Raw genomic sequence first — 21,595 nt, 5'->3', positions numbered from 1 at the left:
GACTGGTGAGAAGTCATCCTGGGAAGAAATGGAAACCTTTTCCCCAAAGGCTTTCCGCACAAAAGGCAAGAGCTGCACCCAGGATCTTAAAATTCTGTAAGACTAGAATCCAGGAGGCCAACTGTGATTGAGTTCTGAAAAATTGAGAGCCCTACTCCCCTCTCTCACTTGTGGGAGCCCACTCAGGTCTGAAGTGCTCCCAGAGAACATGCCAGAATTACATTTGCTGACACCTAGTCTGTGAGGGTCCCCCGGTTTCCTGGAAGGACTTGATCCCTCAAAGCTCACTAAACAGTGGTCAGCTTCTCCATTCCAGACAAACTCCTGCTTCTCTCCGGGAGTAGGGGTGGCACCCTCCCTGAAGAGGACTCAGCAGAGGCACCGAACAGGTGGGGAGGAAGCTGTTTAGATAAAGAGGAGGACTCATACAAAGTACCCCGCCTGGGAGGGGCTATCCTCATTCACTGGGCCGTTTCCCTTCTCCCCGGGGGGCCACTTCGATCGGTGGTCTCTCCAGTGGCTGCCTCTGAGCACGTGTCCTGCCGGACTGCGTCAGCACTGGGTAAACAGATGACTGGCTGCGTACCGGGCGGGGCTATTTAAGAGGAGTAGCCCTGCCGCCTGCCCTCAACTTAGCTGGACAGCAGCCGTTGGAAACCGCCAAGCCAGCTGACTCCGCATCCGAAGGTAAGTGGCTGGCAGATCCAAGAATCATGAGTGTGAAGAACTGGCCTGTAGCTTTGCATCTATTGCCGTTTAGTCTTTCCATTTTCTGTGCCTTCCCTCACTTGACAGCTGGAAAGATTTCCTGAAGTCGGAAATAACCTTACAATGCGTCTGGGTGGGTACTGCTGCGGAGAGACTTGCTCTCCTCTGTGTTCTCTGGCTAGGGCAAGGATGGGGATAGCCATTCTTAGGGTTTCCCTGTTGTTCGGAGCACTATGCAATCATTTAAAAGAAACTACCTAAAGGTGTTAAGACTTATGTCCATTTTTAAATGCTGCACTAAAAAAGAAAAAGCAGGTTTGGGGAATAGAAACACATCGTTATGATACAGGACCCATCTGCTCAGTTATTAAACGTAGCGGGGCTTTGGCCACATCTGAGGACTGGGCGCAGATTTCTGGGTTTTTGTTTTGCATAGTGGCTTTCCGTAAAACGCAGAAGAACCTCTATAAATACAGCTTCTCTTTATGGGCGCACACTTAAAACAGTGATTCCCATTGTCCTGCCATTTCTAATGTAGTGAATAAATTAAATCTCCCGCATTTCTCTCCAGGAGTATCTCTCCTTCTCCTCTCCTCTCTCTGTTCCTGTCTCTGTCTTTCTGTCTCCATCTCTGTCTGTCTCTGTCTCTCTCTCGCTTACTGCCCCACCCCCACCCCCACGCTTCACTCTGTGCTTTTCTGGTTAGAAGAGAGATACGCTACAAAGGCGTCCTGGAACTTCAGGAAAGCAGGAGGAGGCGCTGCTTCTGAACGGGGCAGTAAATCGGGTCTCTGCTAGATTCCCAGGTTCCGGGTGTGGGAAACACAAAAGCCAGACAGAAATGTCCCGAGGCGCGTGGTGGCCAGGGCGCAGCTAGAGACTTCTCTTGGCTACAGCTGAGCCAGTCTGGCGCAGCTGTAGCCCCCACGTTCAGCCTCAGCCAACTTTCTGTGTGCGGGACTTTGGGCTGGAGCACGCCGCCGAGATCAGCCTTTGGTTCACGCTCCTCGCCTTTTGCTTCCCATAGACATGAAGTGCGGCGTGTGTCTGTGCGTGGTGATGGCAGTCCTGGCAGCAGGCGCCCTGGCGCAGCCGGTAGTCCCTGTAGAAGCTGTGGACCCTATGGAGCAGCGGGCGGAGGAGGCGCCCCGAAGGCAGCTGAGGGCTGTGCTCCGACCGGACAGCGAGCCCCGAGCGCGCCTGGGCGCACTGCTAGCCCGATACATCCAGCAGGTCCGCAAAGGTAAGGATGTCAGCTCCCCCTCAGGCTTCTGCCGCGGCTCCAATCTTTATCCTTTCCTCCACCGGCTGGGAGGAGGAAACGGGGTACGCACAAGGAGCAAGATTTTCACTTTTCTTTCCTGTGGTACGCTGCACTGCGCTGTGCAGTAGGCAGGTGGTGTTCACAGAGGAGGTAGCCAGAGGGCTTACCTAGTTAGGGAAGCGGGCTAACAGACCCTTTTCTGAACTGATTTTGACACGGTCTCAGGGATGAAGTATAACACCGTTTTAGGACAACATTAAAAAATAATCGAGTGCTGGTAAGAATCTTCAGATCTGTCCTATCCCCTCTGGTGTCTATGCAACGGAACTGGAAACCACCAGACACTGACTAGGGAAACCCTCTGGCAGGAAGTGGGGTCGGTGTTGAGACAGCCTGAGATCTGAAAAGAAGCAGTTGGCCTTGTGCACCTCTCCCCCAGCACAGAGCAGGAGGAAAGGGTCAAAGGGTGAAGAGCATTCCTTTGACTGTCAAAGGAGGATGACCACACAGGGAGAGCTGTATTTTGCCTTTCTATCGCTGTTGGAAAGATGTTCCCAGTGCTGAAGACAGCCGAGCCTCTCCACATTGGGAGGCCTTTTCCATGAATCCCATGGGTGAGTCCACACCTTGCCAGTTGAATGTTCCTTTCTGTGCCCGAACCTCTCAGTTTTAGAGAAGAGTTGAGAGCAGAGCGACTCAGTTCCCCTCCCAGCTCTGGGATTCCAAGGGCAGCCTTCAGACGTCATGGCTTGCCCCAACAGCTCTCATCTGACTTTATCCACAGTGGCATGGATGGTGACCTCTGGGTGGGTGTTAACCTGGACCAGTAGAGCTGGATTAAAACACAGGAGGTGGGCATCCTTTTTGTGGAGCTCAGTAACCCAATTTTCCCATGGCTCCCCGACCCTGCCTGGCTTGACTGCGTGTGGCTTGACTGGTGAGGGGAAACTGAGGAACCTGGTTGAGTCTCCTAGAGTTTCACGGGAAGATAAGATCAGGGAAAATGAAATGATTTCTTACTTTTCTTCCTGTTTTGGAACTCCTGCTACAGCCGCCCCTTTCTAGGTTATTTTCCTGCTAATTCAACAGAGAGGAGGGAGGGAAAGAGGGAGGGAGGGAAGGAAGAGGGGAGAAAGGGAGGAAGGGAGGAGAAGAGGGAGGGAGAAAAGAAGGGAGATTAGATAGATGGATGAATGGATGGATGATGGATGGATGGATGGATAGGATTGATGGATAGAGAGAGATGGATATAGATGGACGGATGGATGGATGGATGGGATGGATGGTTGGATGGAGAGAGATGGATATGGATAGATAGATAATTGGATAATGAGAAAACCTGGAAACCTTGGGTTCCCCGTCTTCATTCCCTCTGATCGTTCATGTAGGATCTGCTCTCTGGTGTAGACCTCGAGCAGCCCCTTCTGAAGCATTCCAGTCAGTCTAGAGCCCCTTTGCCCAAGTTTAGGAATATTCCAGAGAGTTCTAGCAACAGAAAGCCTGATTGCCACATCCTTGCCTAGAACCAACACGTGACAATGCTTTTTCCAGCAGAAGCCTCAGCTGGGAGCTCCTCCAAGCTCTCTTCTTTGTCCGGCTCCCCTCAGTCTGTTGGATCCACCGAGCCCAGGAAGGAGCAGCCATCGTTTAAAAGTTTGTTTGCCCACACTCAGGATCAGGGCTAAGTACAGAAAAGCCATGCTCATTTACTTGACAAATAGAAACTAGGAATCAATGATATCAACACTGAATATTCTACAATGAATATTCTACAATGTTTTTACATTTAACTCTAATACATATTACTCTTAAAGATTCTAGACAAGATACTTTTTTACTGATTGGGGCTTGGTATTAGTTGGTAAACTGTTGTCCCCGAATGCACAGAATCCTGAGTTTAATTCTAGCACCACATGAAACTGGGTGTGATGGTGCACACCTGTAATCCTAGCACTCAGGAGGATCAGTTCAAGGCTAGCCTCTGCTATGCAGCAAGCTGGAGGCTAGCCCGGACCATTTACCTTGTATTTAAAAAAAACTAAGAAATAAAATAAAACAAAGTTTATCCTTAAGGCTTGCCTGCAGCTCAGTAGTCCAGGAGGAAGCCTGCTCTTGCAGAAGGTAGGGGAGGCATCAGCAGCATATAGCATTCAGTGCACACTTGACCAGGTACTACCTCTGTGTGTCTCCCTCGTGCTCTGTTCTGCACAGTGAGCATCTCAGAAAGCCAAGCTAAAGAAAGCAAGTGTTGGCACATCTGGGAGGCAGGATGGTGACTGTGCAGGTTTGGCTTCCCCTGATGTCAGGCTCAAGAAGGAGTCGGATCCCTTACCTCGTTCCATGACTTGATTCTAAGTCCTTCACTGCGTAGTGCTGGGGAAAGATGGCAGGAGAGGAGGCAGCGTCAAGCCACGCTGGACAACAGATCCGTGTAGCTTACGAGAATCGAGGCATGGTCCAGACACAGCATCCACGACTGGCTGCATGGTCACACACTGGCCAGGCTGCTGGCTTGACAGAGGCATTGGTTGCATGGAACCCTAGAGTGGATGTCACTCCCTAAGCAGGCAGAGAGACAGGCTGTTTCCCCTGTGACGGCACAGGGACCCAGGCTGCATGAACTGCTGGTTAGGTTTTTACCTGAAAGGCGGTGAACAGCTACGCAGCTGGGGCTTCTTTGCACAGGCGGGGCTCTCTACCCCAGAAAAACTCACCCAGTGGATTCTCAGTTCCCAAACAGGGAAGGCGTGAGTCTGGAGAAAGGGAATATACAGTTGCTGTTCATTGTGGTGGTTTCCATTTTAAGTTTAGCTGGTTAAATTCATTATGCAGTTAAATCTGGATAACTGCCTCCGTGGTGTCGTTTGAAAAAAATGTTTTATTGATGTGTGTTAATTATGACATAACCGTGAGTTTCATTATGACGTTTAGTACAGGTATATCACATTCAAATCATACCCCACAACCCTCATCTATTGTCTTCCCCACCACATCTCCCTCCACCCCCACTCCCCACCACTGATCTTGCCAAGTAACCCCTCCTCTACTTCCCTACATTCTTTTCAATGACCTAACGGGTCTCATTAGGGTTGCTTACTGGAGCAGGGGCAAAGGCATCCGTAAATAATTCTTTTGGCTGTGCTCGCCTGTGGGCAGAAGCTGCTGGAGAAGCTGCCTGCAAAATACCCCAAAGGTGGAAACATTGTAGTCCTAGCTCAGTGGGAGCCATTGAGAGGTTTACACTTCCTCACCACAGAGGTCCTGCGAGACCCTCTTTACCCTTTAGTCAGCACAGAAGGTGCTACAAGCCCAGGAGGCCATTGATGAGCATTGTGGGCTGAGACCATGCCATCCACCTTCGGAAGGAGGAATCTTGTCACTACACCCCTCCTTTCTCAGATCATGCAGTTGCTGGAACCCATTGCTGGTTATATGTCCTTGTGGTTTGGTCAAAATGGCTGATTTAAGTCTTTTGTGACTTCTCATTCAGTTTTTTTTTTAATGTTATCAAGATGCCAGTACTTTAATCTGACAGGATATATTCTTCTGGTTATTATTTTTAAAAATGTAGCTTTCAAATTAATTTTTAAACAATATTCATATAGAAGAGAACCTGATTCTATTACTTTTAAATTTTAATTTATTTTTTTTACTTATATTCACTTTACATCTTGCTTACTGCCCTACTCCTGGTTACCTCCTCCCATAATCCTTCCCCATCCCCTTCCCCTTCTCCTCCGAATATGTGGGGGTTCCCCCCTGAGTATCACACACACACACACACACACACACACACACACACACACACACACACACACACACACCCTGACCCTGACACATCAAGTCTTGTCAGGGCTGGGTGCTTCCTCTCCCACTGAGGCCAGAAAGGGAGCTCGGATGCTGCCCAAGTACAAGGCAGCAGCCTTTGCGATACCCCCTGCTCCAGTTGTTCAGGTCCACATGAAGATCAAGCTACACCTATGAGCCTAGGTCCAGCCCATCTATGTTCTTTGGTTGTTGGTTCAGACTCTAAGAGCCCCAGGATCCAGGTTGGTTGACTCGGTTGGATCCTATTACTTTTTAAACATCTAATTATGAGGATCTGTGTCATGGTAATCCTGGGGAGCTCAGAGGACAACCAACAGGAGTCTTCTTCTACTGTGTGACTCCAAGGACTCACACTCATGTTGTCAAGCTTGGCTCTAAGCATCTTTACCCACTGAGCTGTCTGACTGGTCTTCATTCTTAAAAAGTCTTTCTCCTCTCTTTCTTCCTTCCTTCCTTTCTTTTGTGGGCAGGCGTGAACGTGTGCCTGCGTGCGTGCGTGCGTGTGTCAAAGGGTGTGTACTTGGCACAGTGCACTGTGGAAGTCGGAGGTCAGCCCTGGGTGTTGGTTGGGCTTTACGTCTCCCTGGTTTGAGATCAGGTTTTTCGTGGTTGATACACTTTGTACTCCAGGCTGCCTGGCCCATGAGTTTCTAGGAGATTCTCCGGTCTCCACCTTTCATCTCAGCACAAACACCTGAGTTCAATTCCCAAGAAACCCACATAAAAAGGCTGGATGTGTTCTGTTCCTACAACCCATGGTTGGGGAGGCAGATAGGAGGTTCCCCGAGGCTTGCTGGCCAGCTGGAGTAGCCCAGCCAGTGAGCTCCAGGTGAGGCCCTGAGATTGAGGTACACACAGATGTTTATACGCATGCACGTATACGTACGCACGTACGTACGCACGCACGCATGCACTGGCTTTCCCCACTGCTTTCATCCTGGCTTAAACTGGTCACATTCTCAGACCTAAGGCTCACCTCTCCTTCCTTTCTTCTCCCCACAGCTCCCTCTGGCCGCATGTCCGTTCTTAAGAACCTGCAGGGCCTGGACCCTAGCCACAGGATAAGTGACCGGGACTACATGGGCTGGATGGATTTCGGCCGGCGCAGTGCTGAGGACTACGAATACCCATCGTAGTGGGCCAGCCTCTCGGCGCTGCTTGGAGGAGGCGGAATGAGAAAACAACCACGCACACGACCCCTCGCCTCTAATGTTTGACATTTTGAGTTTATTTATTAAGTCCCCAATGTGAAATCTGTCTGTTCAGAGTGTGCAATGCAGCCACACACCTCAGCCCAGCTGAGCGGTGGGAAGGCAATGTTTCCCTCTGGTGGCTCCCAGACCTAATGTTGCTATGCTATTAAAGAGATTTCCTTCTGCCCCTCATTCATTGTGTTCAGTGGGGGTCCCCAGACCAGACATGGAGGGGAGCCTGGTACACGATGTCCACAGATGAAGCCTTGCAGTAGATCGTTCTAGAAATGGCCCGGGATTTGAGTGCAGGGCACTCCACTAAATGCAAGGTGGCTTGTGGGAGTACCCTTGGGCTCAGCTCCAGGGCCCACCCTCGGCTATACTGATGCTGATCTCTTACAGCCCTCCCACCCCGAGATTTCTCTAGGGTTCTCTCAGCCTTTAATAAGTTTCAGGGCAATGGTCGCCCCACAGTCTGTCTTCTACAGACCAGGGGTGAGCCCTGAAAGGTGGTAATGGCTGACCCCGTGCCCCAGCTGGTGGGTCCCAGACTTGAAGGTTGGTGTACCGGATGAATAGGATTCCACTACCCAGCACCCTCAAACTATAGAAAGTAGGGAATCACCAGGGGATCATGATGAACTGCATGTTCAGACTCAGCCAATCAAGGCTCACGTCCAAGCAGACTCCCAGGCCGTTCTTGTGCTGCTGGCCACAGACCATTCTTAGACTTCCACTGACGTAGCACTAAGCCTAGGCCGTGCTACTTGTCCTGGGGAATCTAAACCTGCTCTGAGGCAAAGAAGACACCGACAGACCAGAGAAATGATTCTGTCTGCACCTGGCTTGGAGGCCTTATCAGGGTTACCTAAAGCAGCACGGGCAATCAGCACAGCCCAACACGGGCAGCAACTCGTGAAAGCTGCATCCTCAGAGCTCCCTGCACAACTTGCAGGCAACTCCTCGGAAGAGTCGCCTCTCCATTTACCAGTTTTATAATCGGGGGTGGGGGTGGGGCTGTTTCCTGTGAGTTTCATAACCCTGGTGAGCCTCCCTGATCCCTTGAGGAGGAAATGTTTAATCTAGAGGAAATAGTTACATAACAGCCTGTGACAGCTTGCCCTGAGCCCTGTCACATTTCAGTTGAGGGCATGCTGGGAGGACTCCTGCCATCCAGGACAGAATCTGTTCATTCTTGTGGAGATCAGTAAAGGAATCTAGTCCACAGAGATGTTCTAAGAACACCACCCATGGTGCAGCTTCTCAGAACTTCTGACTAAGGCCTCCAGGACAGGGTTGCACAAAGGGACATATATTGAAGGCAACATTTTCCAATCTATGTCATGTTCAGCAAGCCCACCCTGGCCTACCTTTACTCACTAGGACACTCAGTGTTTCTTCAGTGGTAGAAAAGGGATTCTTAGTCCTCCTGGTGGCCACAGGGAAACACAGTCGGAGCAATCTTTAACCTGAGAACGAGTTAGAATTCAGCGTGAAATAAAGATCCCAAGTAGATATCTCAATGCACTGTTACCTCCCAGAGTTCCCATTCCATTTGGTCTGACAGTTAGCTCTCTGAGACTGCCTCCCATATTAAGTATCCAATTCCCATTTGTGATGGTAACATTGTAACTTGGTAACTTGACTGAATTTAGAGTCAGCTAGGAGGCACGCCTCTGGGTGTATCTTTCCAGAGAAGAGGAACTAAAGAAGGAAAACCCACCCTAAACTTGTGACACCATCCCGTGGGCAGGGATCCCAAGCTGAATAAAGGGAGAAGAGCGAGCTGGGCACCAGCATCCACCTCTCTACTTCCTGATGCTCTCACCATCCTCTCTTTCAAACACTGTAGACTGTATCCCTCTAAACCGTGAGCCAACCTAAAGCCTTCCTCCCTGAAGTTGCTTTGGTCGCAGAGAGGGGGCTAGTAACTAACGTACCATAAATCATTCAAAAACATCTGTAGGTCTGTATTTTTAGCAAACCACCAAGCATGGGATGGGATGGGAGGCGATCACACCCTGTGTGTAAATGTGTGTGGGGGTGGGGTGGGGATGGGATGGACGAGGGACGAGGGATTGAACTCGAAGCTGACGGTACCCAAGGAATGAAGAATGGATCTGAATTAGAGGCTTTTGGGTCACCAGGCATTGTGGGTACTAAGTTTTCAAGGACAAAGCCACACATGACTCCTAGATATATAAAACCCATGTGTTTCGGTGGTGCTGTTCAACTTATTCATTAGTAAAGAACCTGTAGGAAGTACAGTCGTCTAAAAGGACAATAGACATACAGACGCTGGGGGTTGGGGGGAGTAGATCTCATGTCAGTAAGATCCACAAAGTCAATAATCCATCCCCAGAGCTGAGATTAGTTGGGTTTTTTGTTTTTGTTTTTGTTTTTGTTTTTGGACATTTCTCTTTATGCATCTCCAGACACATCGGTAGGCTCTAGCAGAGAGTTGAGAGTGTCTGAATTCAAGGACTGAAGTGGTACCAAACAGAGTGGTGAGCTCCACAGAAGGACTCAGAGTACTGGTTTCTTTTCTCCCAGTTCTAGGACTTAGCCCCTTGGGCAGAGTAGCCATGGTAGCGGGCAGCAGAAGGGGGCTGGTCACATGGCATCTATAGTCAGGAAGCAGAGAGACGAGGACCACTGTTCAGCTTTCTCCTTTTTATTCATTCAGGGCCCTGGTCTGTAGGACGATGCCACCCACAGTTGGGATGAATTTTCTCTCCTCTGTTAAGTCTTTCTAAAAACATCCTCGGAGACATACCAGAGCTGTCTCTCCCAGGCGGTTTTAAATCTCATCAAACTGACAAGACTAGAGGCCTCATGTGCCAAAGGAAAGATTCTTAATCTCTCAGCCTCATTCCTAGCTACGTTCAATATTTTTCCCTGGTACCTCTAAATCATTGCTCATCCTGGAGGTAAATACAGCAAAAACCAGGCAAAGAGAGAGCTGCAGCCTCACTAATTTCCCCTGGGCTCCAGATTCTACAAATATTAGTTATCAAAGGTGAAAAGGATTTGCTGTGTATCTCTTCTGCTCTGGCTACAGCATCCGCTCCAGATTCCCCATCACTTCCTGGATCCCGTTGTACAGCTCCCAGCCCCCCAACAGTATCACCTCCACTCACTCCTGAGTCTGACCTCACCCCTCACTCCTTACACACTCGCCTCCCCAAAAACACTAAATTCAGCTCTGCCTCTGGTCTCCTTCTCTCTGACTTCCCCGACAGGCATGGCTGGATCTTCCCGATCCTTCAGTGCTGCCCTACCCACTGACCCATCCCCTCTAACTTCTGTTTTGTCTCCTTCTGTATCATCTCTCAGAATTACATTGTATATCAAATGCTTGTTCTCTCTCGCCTACTAGAACATCGGTCCCATGAGGGTAGGGTTTTGTCTGTTTCATTTAATTTCCATCACTTACCACAGTGTCTGGACTCAATAAATATTTGTGTAATGGATTAGTCAGCAGAAGAAAGTGTCTCGGGATCCCTTCCAACAAGGTTGCAGATTGGTTTTAGAGGCAATTTCATTAGGAAAGTGAAACACACACAGGGGTGCGATCAAGTCCCTCCAAGCCGGCACAGGAAGCTGAAAGACAGGCTGTCACAAGGACGTCAGGCATAAGGAATGTGCAGAGTGACAGAGTATTAAGGACCACCCCTCCCCCTCACACTTTTAGCTTCCTTTCTTTTACTCAAGTAAAAACCCAGACAGGGAGCCAGTAAGATGGCTCAGGGAGTAAGGTTGCTTGCCACCAAACCCAATGGCATGGATTCCATATCTGGGGCCCACATGGTGGACAGAGAGAATTAGCTTCCATGAGCTATTCCCCACACATGCACAGTACACCCCCAAATCAATAAGCAAATGGATTCACATGTGACAACTGATTTCTTAACGCTCAGAAAATACTGATAATACGAGAGGAAGAAAAGGAACACATTGGTGATTTTTTCAGTGGGCTTTCTCAAGTGTATTAAAGATGTGGAAACTATCTAAATAGCTGCTGGCACAGGTCTGACACAGGTCTCACACAGCTACTGCGGAGGCTGAGGCAGGAGGATTGTGAGTTCAAGGAAGCTTAGCAGGAAAACTGTGTCTCAAAATAAGAAGTAAAGAGAAAGCCAGAGATGAAGCTAAGTGATAGGGCATTTAGCATAGATAAGGCCTAGGTTCCATCCTCAACAAAACACACACACACACACACACACACACACACACACACACACCACTCTCACACAGACACATGCATAATACATTCATATACTCATACACATATATATGCACAATCACACACATCACACACACAGTCACATACAATACATTCACACACTCATAGACATACACACACACACACACACACACACACACACACACACACACACACACACTGGAGGTACATTTGTTCATTAGATAGATCACTTTAAAGTTCTTTGAAGGTCTTCAGAGTTCCGGCATCTGTGAGATCTGACCAGATGAATCTGTTGAGCTTCTTTTCCTAAGAGAAGTGTATTCACAGTACTTTGTATGCTGGGGATACCTGACGTGTGCCCTGAACAGCAAGAGCATTGCACCTGAGGCCCTGGTCCTCGTCGGCATCTTAGAATGTGTTGGCGTTTTTGCTTTAGTGGGTTATCAGCCCGGTTAAGTCTACACAAGTTTTACCACCTCTTGGCTCTGCCCATATCAGTCTGTTTGCAGAGTGAAGGCTGCACCCTGGCCTCCCTTCTGGCAGGTAGGTGCCCAGTGGCCAACCTGGGAACTGGTTCATCCAAGACCGTGGTCTTCAGAGCCTTTGGTTGGGGGGGTGAGAGTGACTGGCAAACACTGTGCACATGTGCAAAATTATCTAGATACAAACTTAAATGATGATAACAATATCAATAAAAGAGGTTTTCCAGAGAGTATTAACATGGAGGGGACCTACCCTGAAAGTTGTGGTATCAGCCCAGGCACTGGGATTCCAGGCTGAATAAGAGAGGAAGAAGGAGGCCGGTGAGACACTATCTCCCCCTTCCTCAGCTTTCTGGTCCACCAAATGAGAGCCAGCCTCTCACCACCGCCTCGCTTTCTTCACTGCAACAACTATCACCAAGTTACACTCCTGTACTCAGCAACCCCAGGCGTTCCGCACTGAGAAATGAATAGGAATGGCCCCCGGGGGCACTTACACGTGAATGCTTGGGAGTGACTCTATTAGGAGGTGTGGCCTTGTTGGAGGAAGTGTGTCACTGGAGTGGGCTTTGGAGTTTCAAAAACTCAAGCTAGACCCCGTGTCTGCCTCTTTCCTGCTCCTCCAGAATGAGGAACTCTCAGCTATCATGTCTGCCTGTGAGCCGCCATGCTCCCCTACCACGATGCTAATGCGCTAGACCTCTGAAGCTATAAGAAAGTCCAAATTAAATGCTTTCTTTTCTAAGAGTTGTCCTGGTCATGGTGTCTCTTCACAGCAGTAGAACCGAAAGACGCTGACTAATGCAGCATCCAGTAACTGCTGCATGAATCATAACCCTGACAGGAAGCTTCAGACTCAGTAATTTACCCGTGAGCCCTGAGCGGACACTGACACGTTCCGTTCAGGTTGCTGATGTCTCTCTGTGAGGCCATGTTGAAATCTGCAGGACTCTCCCTTGTTTGTTACTCAACCAACTGAAAATGTAAGATAATTCAGTCCGTGGAATTATATTTTTAATGAGTGGTTCTTTTTTCACTCTATCTCTGAGCTTTTAACACGACTACCAAAAAGAGTGAATTTGGTAGAATTCACCCAACCACTGGGGAAGCAAATAAAGATGGTTGTCAAATAAAATGCTTTCTGTAGAATTAAAACCAAAAAGGGCGTGAGGCTGGGGATCCAAACAACTCTTCAAGATATTTTGAAGACAACTTGGTAACCATGGTTACTTCTAATTAGCGAGCCAGCATCTTCTGCCTTCCAGTTCTGAGCAGAGGAAAAGTGAAAGGAAAACAATTCCAAAAAAGTGAAAATGTTAAGTTCTGCTGAGCGCATCTAAGCTTGTGCTTAGAGCATAGAAACAGGGTGGAAAGATTGCTGCCGACAAGATGACTGCCCCCACTTTCGCTTTGCCATCTGTGTTGCTCCCTGCCTCACAGGGAGCCATAATGGCAACCTGGGATGTCTACAAAGTCCCCTTGGGAGAAGTGACACCAGGGTCCAGAGCCTGAACTGGCAGAATTAGGCTGCTTCATAATCAACCTCAGGTGTCAACCTCACACAAACCTAGAGTCACCTGGAACCTCAGTCATCGGACTGAACTGCGGGCAAGTCTGTGAGGCTTTTGACTGGTGATTGATGTGAGAGGGCCCCAGACCACTGTGGGTGGCGCCAGCCCAGGGCAGGTGCTTCAGGTCCTGCCTCCAGACTCCTGTCTCGGTATCCCTCAGTGGTAGAAAGTTAAGCACACCCTTTCCTCCCCAAGTGGCTTAGGTCACACTGTCTTTACCCCAACAGAAAGAAAACTGGAACAGGATAAGTCTTGAGTGCTCCGGTTCCTCCTGTTCTATAGCAGGTTCTGTGCTGTTCTGGACAGTAGGAAAAAGACACACCTGGCTGTCATGGGCACCCAGCGGGAACTTCTTAATGACCTGGATTGGGACTTGAGCAGAGAGGAACCCTGCAAAAGAAACTGTCCTGGAGTTTGATCCAGATTTCCCAAGAGATAGGGGTAACACACACACACACACACACACACACACACACACACACACACTCTCACACGTTCATAAACTCCTACTCGCAAGCATGCATGCACACCACGTCCGCACATAAAAGGCTCACTGCACGCATCTGTCCCTGGAGTCTTTTCCTGGCACTCAGACCTTGTTAAAGCCCCATCTTCCACCCGGACAAGCCTGCAGCTGAGTTCAGGAGGGTGCAAGGCTCCTGAGTCTCTGGAACTTTCTCTACTTCCAGGAAGACAGATTTCATTTACATCTAATGAAAGAACGAGCTGGGTTTCCAGTCCACACTGGCCGTGGCAGACAGACAGCGTGGCTATTGTCAGCCTCTGTCTGGGAAAGAAACCTGAGGTGGAAGCTGGGTACTGTGACCTTTAGCCTGAACGGCAACCTTCAGGGCTGTTCCTTATTTTTCCCATCTATTCATTCAAATGCTATTCACAGGTGTGGGGAGACAGTTCTATGGGAACAGTGCCTGCTGCACAAGCATGAGGAACTGAGTTCAAATCCTTAGTACCTGTTAAAAGCTGAGCATGGCAGCAGGCGTCTAAACCCAGTGTTTCAGGAATGGAGACAGGGAGAGCCCTACAGCTTGCCCTCCAGTCAGTCTAGAGAACTGGTGAGCTTCAGTGTCAGCAAAGAAGCCCTGTGGCTAAGTATAAGGTAGTGATTGGTTGAAGAAGACATTCATTGATCTCGGGCCCCAACATGCATGTGCTCATGCTCTAACATGTAACACATATGGGTATCACATAAACAACAACAACAACAACAACGACAAAGAAGGATTTCCTGGAGTGACTGCAGTGCGGGTGCATATTAGGACACTGACGTGAGAGACTCTGTCTTGGGTGATAGACAGGTCAAGTTCAGAGGCAAAGAGGTGGACTGGCCCCATCTGGCTGCCTCTAAGACGTGCCAACCACAGGCTGGCCAACTCGAGCTCCTGACTTTCTTTCCCTGTTCCAGAGAATGCAACCCCATCTACCTCACAGGCGCTTTGGGCCAAAATCCTTGCCATCTGACTACTCTTCATGTCTCCATCTAAACTGCTGATGGATCTTGCGGAATCAACTACAAAATGTGTTCAGAATCTACCCTGTAGGCTGCAAAGCAAGCTCAGTGGTTAAATTACTTTCCGGGAAGCCTCAGGGTGGAGTCTGGAGCCTCTGAAACAAGCTCACTAGTGATATTAGCTATATCGATGAGCTCTGGGTTTGCTTGATAGGCCCTGCCTTGAGGAATGAGGTCTAAAAGTGATGGAGAGTAAGTCCTGGCACCGACCTCTGGCCTCTATAAGTGCACACACACTTGTGCACCCACACACCTGTAAATGCGCATACACATATGCACACACCACATGCAGGGTTGTTTTTTTTTTTAAAGAATTATTTATTTTATGTATACGAATGCACTGTGGCTGTCTTCAGACACACCAGAAGAGGGCATCCGATTGGTTGTGGGCCTCCATGTGGTTGCTGGGAATTGAACTCAGGACCTCTGGAAGAGCAGTCAGTGCTCTTAACCACTGAGCCATCTCTCCAGCCTGGCACATGCAGGCTTTTAATAAAAATAAAACACACTGCCTGCTCTGCGCTGCTCGCAGACCCGCCACCTTTGCGAGGAGCGGCACTACCCTTTCCCTGGATATCGTCCTACAGTTTAAGGATGCAGGGGCAGCCCAGTAGTGCCCTTGAGGCTTTGGGTCTGCGGTCCTGACTCCCTGGCTTCAATGTGCATCCGTGTCATACTGGGATGTGCACGTGTGTGCACGTGTGGCTCAGCTCTGTTTTGAAATGAAAACTGTTCTACTCCCAACAAGCAAAGAGATCAGGTCAGCTAAAGATAAAGAGGTGGGTGTGACCCCGGAGGCAGAGAAGTTTATGTCCTAATACTGGGGATTGATTAAGTCTAGGACCTCATACACACTGGCGAACACCAAGATGCTCCCCCAGCTAGAGAACAGGGAATCGGAGCTCCCACTTCCGAGAGACTTGGGAAGAGGCTGGGAGTTGATGAAACCAGGATGTGCGATATAGCTGTCTTGAGAAGGGGCAGCCCAGAGAGTGTGCTGCCTGGATGGTATTCCTGCAAGGAAGGCTGTGGCTGCTGTTGTGTGATACTATTCCTGGAAAGACATGAACAAATAAATGTCCACTAACCTCCGATAGGAGATAGGGAGTCAATGACAAACCAGAGTACGGGAGAGCCAAAGTCCAGCTTGGTGAACCAGTGAGATTTATTGGAATATGGGTGAAGGGTTACGTATAGAAGCAGAAATGACTCCGTGACAGCCGCATCACCAAAGCCCACCCCAGCCCAGTGACAGGTCACAAAGCTGGGAGTCTAGAACACACTACGCAGCCTGCAGGCACCTCTGAAGGTTGAGAACAGTCCTTTGCAGGTGGCTCACCTGGTTCCAGCCTCTCCTGAGCAGCTTAGCTTGTCTGAGAGCAACTCTTAGCAGTCTTTCCTGCTTGTGTACTCTTGGGGAGGGAGGAGTCTACTGAATCTGGTCAGTTTGAGGGACTTCCTGAAGCTACTTGAGTTGTTTGCTTCCTGTCCTAACTAGCTTCCCTTCAGCATGGAGTGCATTACTTCCTTTTAGAACACCCTGGTGTTTTACCTCCTTATACACATCCTGCCCTAAAATACTCTGTTGCTTCACAACTCTTAAAAGGTTTCCCTCCCAGTGGGAGTGCTTTAATCTGAGGCAATTGCTACACAACAGTGACACCCTGTGGCAGGAACCAGGGGAAAACCACACACCATAGCTGGATGGAGGTGTGTGGGATGTTGCTAATGGACAAGCACATGGACAGGAAGAGACAAGTCTCCAGGGATATGGTTCACAGAACTCCAGCTGTAGCAAAGCAGTAAACACAAATTTGTAGTGTTTACAAATTCATAATCAGTGCAGCTGGCCTCCCCTCATTTCCCGTGCTGGGTGTGTTGCTGCCATTCCCATGTCAAATTAGCCACAGGTTGCTGAGCACCCAGAGTTTAGGAGGAACAAAACACAGGCTGGATGTCTCCGATGTGCCCTGATTCTCCCTTTGGGGGACACTTGTGCATTTTTTGTTTGAAGAAGAGCTTCACCATTCAACCTACCCTTCTCTTGCAGCTGGGCCATAGGCTCATAAAACCCACCCCACCCCCAGCCTCTCATGGACTATAGGCTTATGACAGTGGACTCCATTGTCAGCAGTGTGGGTCTCCTGGTGGTGGCATCTTCTGGCATGCTCCTTCCTCCCTGGCCACTAAGTCTGATTCTCTGATGTTAGGGAGGCTCCTCTATGGAATCCTTATTCTGCAATAAACCTTAAAAACAAAACAAAACAAAACAAAACAAAACCTCTAACCCAGTGGTCCTCAACCTTCCTGATACTAAGACCCTTTAATACAGTTCCTCATGTTGTGGTGGCCCCTAACCATAAAATTATTGTTGTTCTACTGCATAACTATAGTTTTGCTACTGTTATGAACTTTAATGTAAAAATATCTGTTTTTTCCAATGGTCTTAGGTGATCCCCGTGAAGTGGTCATTTGACACTGAGGGGTCACGATCCACAGGTTGAGAACTGCTGCTCTAACCCACACCCAGCATCCACAGCTAAGAGGCTTAGCTTATGAGAATGGCAAGAATATCCCATTTGTTGTCTTACTCTTACATCCAACCTTAAATGTTTCATAAAGAATCTTTTAGACTGCAGGGAAATAAAGGCACAATGGCTGAAATGGGGTGGGTCCCAAGAGAGGGGGACACAGAATTCATGCAGAAATGGGTCAGAATCTAGAAGGAGAACCTATTTCCTTCATAAAAGACAGAGAAAAATCAAAGAGAGCCGGTAGCAAGCTTGTGGGTCTGGACACAGGACGTAGGGAGCCGTCCTGTGCTGTGCCTCTGTTTTCACTGTAAGAGAGGAGTGAAGGTGTTCGTTCAGCAGAGTGAGGTGACTGTAGAAAACGGCTGTGGGATGGCTTGAAGGTCTAGAGCGTCAGCAAGCCTGGGGGTGAGTCGTAAGACCATCCCGCCTCAGTGAAGCCCCGCTGAGGTAGAGACTGCTGACTGCTACCTGCACTCAGGGCTTTTTGTCTCCACTCTTAATCAGTTCAGGACCCCTGCTTAGGGAATGCTGCTGCCCACCATGGGCTGGATCATGCCATATTGACTACCTTAATTAAGATACACACACTCTCTCTGTCTCTGTCTGTGTGTCTGTCTCTCTGTTTCTGTCTCTGTGTCTCTCTTTCTCTCTCTGTCTCTGCCTCTCTCTGTTTCTTTGTCTTTGTGTGTGTCTCTCTGTGTCTCTCTCAGTCTCTGTCTCTCTGTCTCTCTCTCATTCCCTCTGTCTCTGTCTCTCTTCTCCTCCCTGCCCCCAAAGGCCAACCTAAATATAGACAATCTTTTAATGAGACTGTCTTCCCAGGTGATTCTATACTTGATCTTAGCCAAAAGGCCAAGATTCTAAGTTATGTCAAGTTGACAATTAAAGATGACTCTAGATGGGCCCATATCCAAGCCTATCTAAGGTGGCATCTTAATAACACACAACATTTTCTTTTTTTTTTTTTGGTTCTTTTTTTTCGGAGCTGGGGACCGAACCCAGGGCCTTGCGCTTCCTAGGTAAGCGCTCTACCACTGAGCTAAATCACCAGCCCCAACACACAACATTTTCATAACAGTTTCTAATAGCATCTTAATAACACATAACATTTTCATAACTATCTCTAAGGTGCTTTCTGGATGGTCCAGGTGTGGTGTCGTGTGTGTGTGTGTGTGTGTGTGAGTGTGTGTATGTGTGTGTATGTGTGTGTATGTGTGTGAGTGTATGTGTGTGTGTTTCCTCCCCATTGGATGCTGAGTTTTACCATTCTTCATTGCTGTGCCTCTCTGGCCCCATGACTTCCTGATGCCCCAAGCACAGGGACTGGCTTGCCTGCACTCATGACTCCCTCACAACCTACACTAGAGCCTGTCTGGATCCTCAGAGCAGCCTGAGACAGCCACTAAGTGGGTGCATGGAGCCTCTAAGAGGGAGAGCCAATCCACTGAGTAGCCAGATCTGCCTCCTGGGTGTTTTTCCCAACCTTGAACCCAAGCAAAGCCCCTATGCAAGTGACGGCCAGAATGGGAGCAAGACAGGAACCTGCCCTCTACTGCTTTCCAGGGGAGAGCAAAAGTCGGATGTGGTGATTGCCTATCCAAGGCCCAGTGCCAACAGGCCTTCTTTTATCTCCGAGCGCCCTCTACTGGCTGTGGAAACAAATTTCCTCGGGTTATGACCAGGAGCTCAGACACACACATCATTTTCTCCTCTGATCCCGTATCTCAAATTAATCCCTTTTATACGCTTCAGGGAATTCATATTGATGCCTCCCTCTGCCTGCCTTCTCCAAGATGGCATCAGGTTCTGAATGCGGTCCTGCTGGAGCTGAAGGGAGGCTTCTGCTGTTCTCTTTGGCCCTGTTCACAAGGCTCTGGGATGCACCTGCCTTCCTGCTCCTGGGCAGTGTGTGGTAGTGAGTCCTCACATCTACGTGGGGCTGGATATTTCTCCACTGAGACGCGTCTGCTGTCATTTCTCCTTCCCCACTGCTCAGTGGAATGGTGGCCCTGTGGAGGAGGTGAGCCTTAGGGTGGGGCTGTGTAACGCCTTCCTTCTTAGCCCCTGCAAAACTGGATCTTTGCAGGATCTTTGGAGTCTGGATCCTACGACTCATCCCAGGCTTTTCCCATAACCTGGGACTCAGACCACTAGCAAAGGGGAATTATGTCCATATCAAATGCATAATGAATATTGGGACCCTCCAGCCCCTCCCTTTCCTTGACTGTTGCAAGAACCTTGACCACTCAGTTCTTGTCATGGCTAAATAACTAGTGAGCCTAGGAAGGGGTAGGGTGGGGACTGCACCTGACTGGCAGAGAAATGAAAAAACAGTCCAGCAAGCTTCCCCTCCAGGTCCTGTCTCACACCAAACTGTGTACTTAGCCTTTTCTTCCTCATAGTTGAAAACCAAGAACTTGACATCTTTGTTTCCTGCTTCATATTGGCTTCTTGGGGGACACTTGAACAACCTAGGCTGGGCATGGGATGTGAATTTGGGAGTGGTGGGGAGAGGGAAGTGGGTATGGAAAGAGTTATAGAGTTGCCAGTGAATATGACTAAGATACATTGTATGAAACTCTCAAAGAATCGAGAAAAATGTTTTTAAAAGCTACAAACACCTGGCCCCAACACAGAGGGTCCCTGTAGCATCCAAAAAGCACGCAGACTTAGCATTAACATTTCCTTCCCTGCAGGTTGCAGCTTAGCAGGGAACTTCTGTCCCACAGCTGGAGGTGCTGAGGATGCACTCCCTCTTGTCTCAGTGCATGGAGGAAGGAGCCCAGGGTGGTACCCGGGACTGCCGTACGTCTATGGTTGTTCTCCACTGTGGCTTAAATGTGAACTGCCCCCTCCCATCTGTTTGAACACTCGGTCACCAGCTGTTTGGAGAGGTTGTGGAGGAGCCCTAAGCATGCCATGCCTCACTGGAAGAAGTGGTCGCTGTGACTGGCCTTGCCTTGCGGTTTGCTAGACCAACCAGCCTAGCTCCCTGTCTGCCAGCGCAATGTGACCAGATGTCTCCCATGCTCCCGCCACCATCCTTGCCCAGTGTGATGGACAGATTGTATTCTCTTGAGCTGCAAGCTGAAAACGATATCCCCCCACCTTTAACTGCTTCCTGTCGGGTACTGGGTCACAGCAATGATAAAGTAAATTCTCTCACCGCCTTTACCTGTCAGTGGGTGTCCCCCTGGCTGTCCTTACTCAAACACACTGCCCCTCACCAGCTGCTCTCTCTGCTCAAAGACATGCCTGTGCCTCATATCTCACATGGTAGAGCTATCCTACCCTCCTTACAGATTAAAAAGATAGAGTCCAAATGACTTGCTCCAGGTCATCATTACCAAGTGGTTGACCTGGCAATTTACTCAACACCAGTGTCGAACACTCACGGAGTCACACCTCAGTGCCCATGACACAATGCCCTGCTCCGGTGTCCCTGATACTCATGATGTCATACCCCCAGCATCTTCCTCCCGAAGCAGCAGAGTGGGTTTAGTCTTCCTCTTCACACTTTCTCTGGTAGCCTTTACCACTCTTGGCTCCTAAGTCTATCAGGAGAACTCAACGGGAGGAAATTTGACACTACCTCTCTGGTGGTTCTCTCTGTGATGTCTTACCTGTGTGGGCAATCCCTTACAGGAAGAGGCTTTGTTCATTATGTGCTTTACTCATAAAAGATGAGAATCAACTGTGTGACTGACTGTAGGGGACTGGCTCATAGGAGGGCGTGTGTGTTCACAGGACTGAATCTGTCTCCAGTAGAGCAGCATACAGCCCTGAAAAGTGCATCAGGGTCTGAAGAGGAACTTGTCCGTGGAATGCTATTATGTTGGTTAAGAATGGGGGGATGAGGGGTTGGGGATTTAGCTCAGTGGTAGAGCACTTGTCTAGCAAGCGCAAGGCCCTGGGTTCGGTCCAAAGCTCCGAAAAAAGAAAAAAAAAAGAATGGGGGGATGAGACACTGTGAGGTATATACCTTTCATTTACTGTCCCCAAAGAGCCAAATGCCTTCAACTCTTCAAGAGGCGAATTTCCTGATGAGAAGATGCATACATAGTAGATATAAAGGCCAGAGAGGTGGCTCGGGTGAAGACTGAGCCTTTGCAGCCTGTCTGCACTTACTGCCTTTGCAGAGGACCTGAGTTTGGTTCCCAGCATCCCCATTAGGCTGCTCAGAATGACCTGTGACTCCAGCTCCACGGGATCCATTGCCCTCTTCTGGCCTCTAAGGGCAACTGCACTCAGGTGCACATATCCCCACACAGACACACTAA

General features: G+C 49.1%; 1 protein-coding gene across 2 annotated transcripts; it reads left to right on the top strand.

Annotated features, from left to right (window-relative positions):
* Nucleotides 1–579: 579 nt before the first annotated feature.
* Cck (cholecystokinin) lies at nucleotides 580–7,184 on the top strand. 2 transcript variants are annotated; one of them, NM_012829.2, is given in 3 exon segments: nucleotides 580–687; nucleotides 1,736–1,951; nucleotides 6,803–7,184. In NM_012829.2, coding segments are annotated over 2 exon segments (348 nt in total). In that variant the 5' UTR covers nucleotides 580–687; nucleotides 1,736–1,737; the 3' UTR covers nucleotides 6,937–7,184.
* The last annotated feature ends 14,411 nt before the right edge of the window (nucleotides 7,185–21,595 follow it).

Source organism: Rattus norvegicus, chromosome 8, assembly GCF_021556685.1.
Source record: "Rattus norvegicus strain SHRSP/BbbUtx chromosome 8, alternate assembly SHRSP_T2T, whole genome shotgun sequence".
In the NCBI taxonomy this organism is placed as follows: Eukaryota; Metazoa; Chordata; class Mammalia; order Rodentia; family Muridae; genus Rattus; species Rattus norvegicus.
Note: the sequence above shows the minus strand (reverse complement) of the source record. Positions and strands in the feature narration are given on the sequence as shown.

What these genes read in the sequence shown, in the direction of transcription:
- Cck (XM_087560533.1), top strand. Translation starts at nt 1,738, where the DNA reads ATGAAGTGCGGCGTGTGTCTGTGCGTGGTGATGGCAGTCCTGGCAGCA. An exon ending in CATCCAGCAGGTCCGCAAAG is followed by an intron (nt 1,952 to 4,657) that starts GTAAGGATGTCA and finishes TTCTTTGCACAG; the next exon opens with GCGGGGCTCTCTACCCCAGA.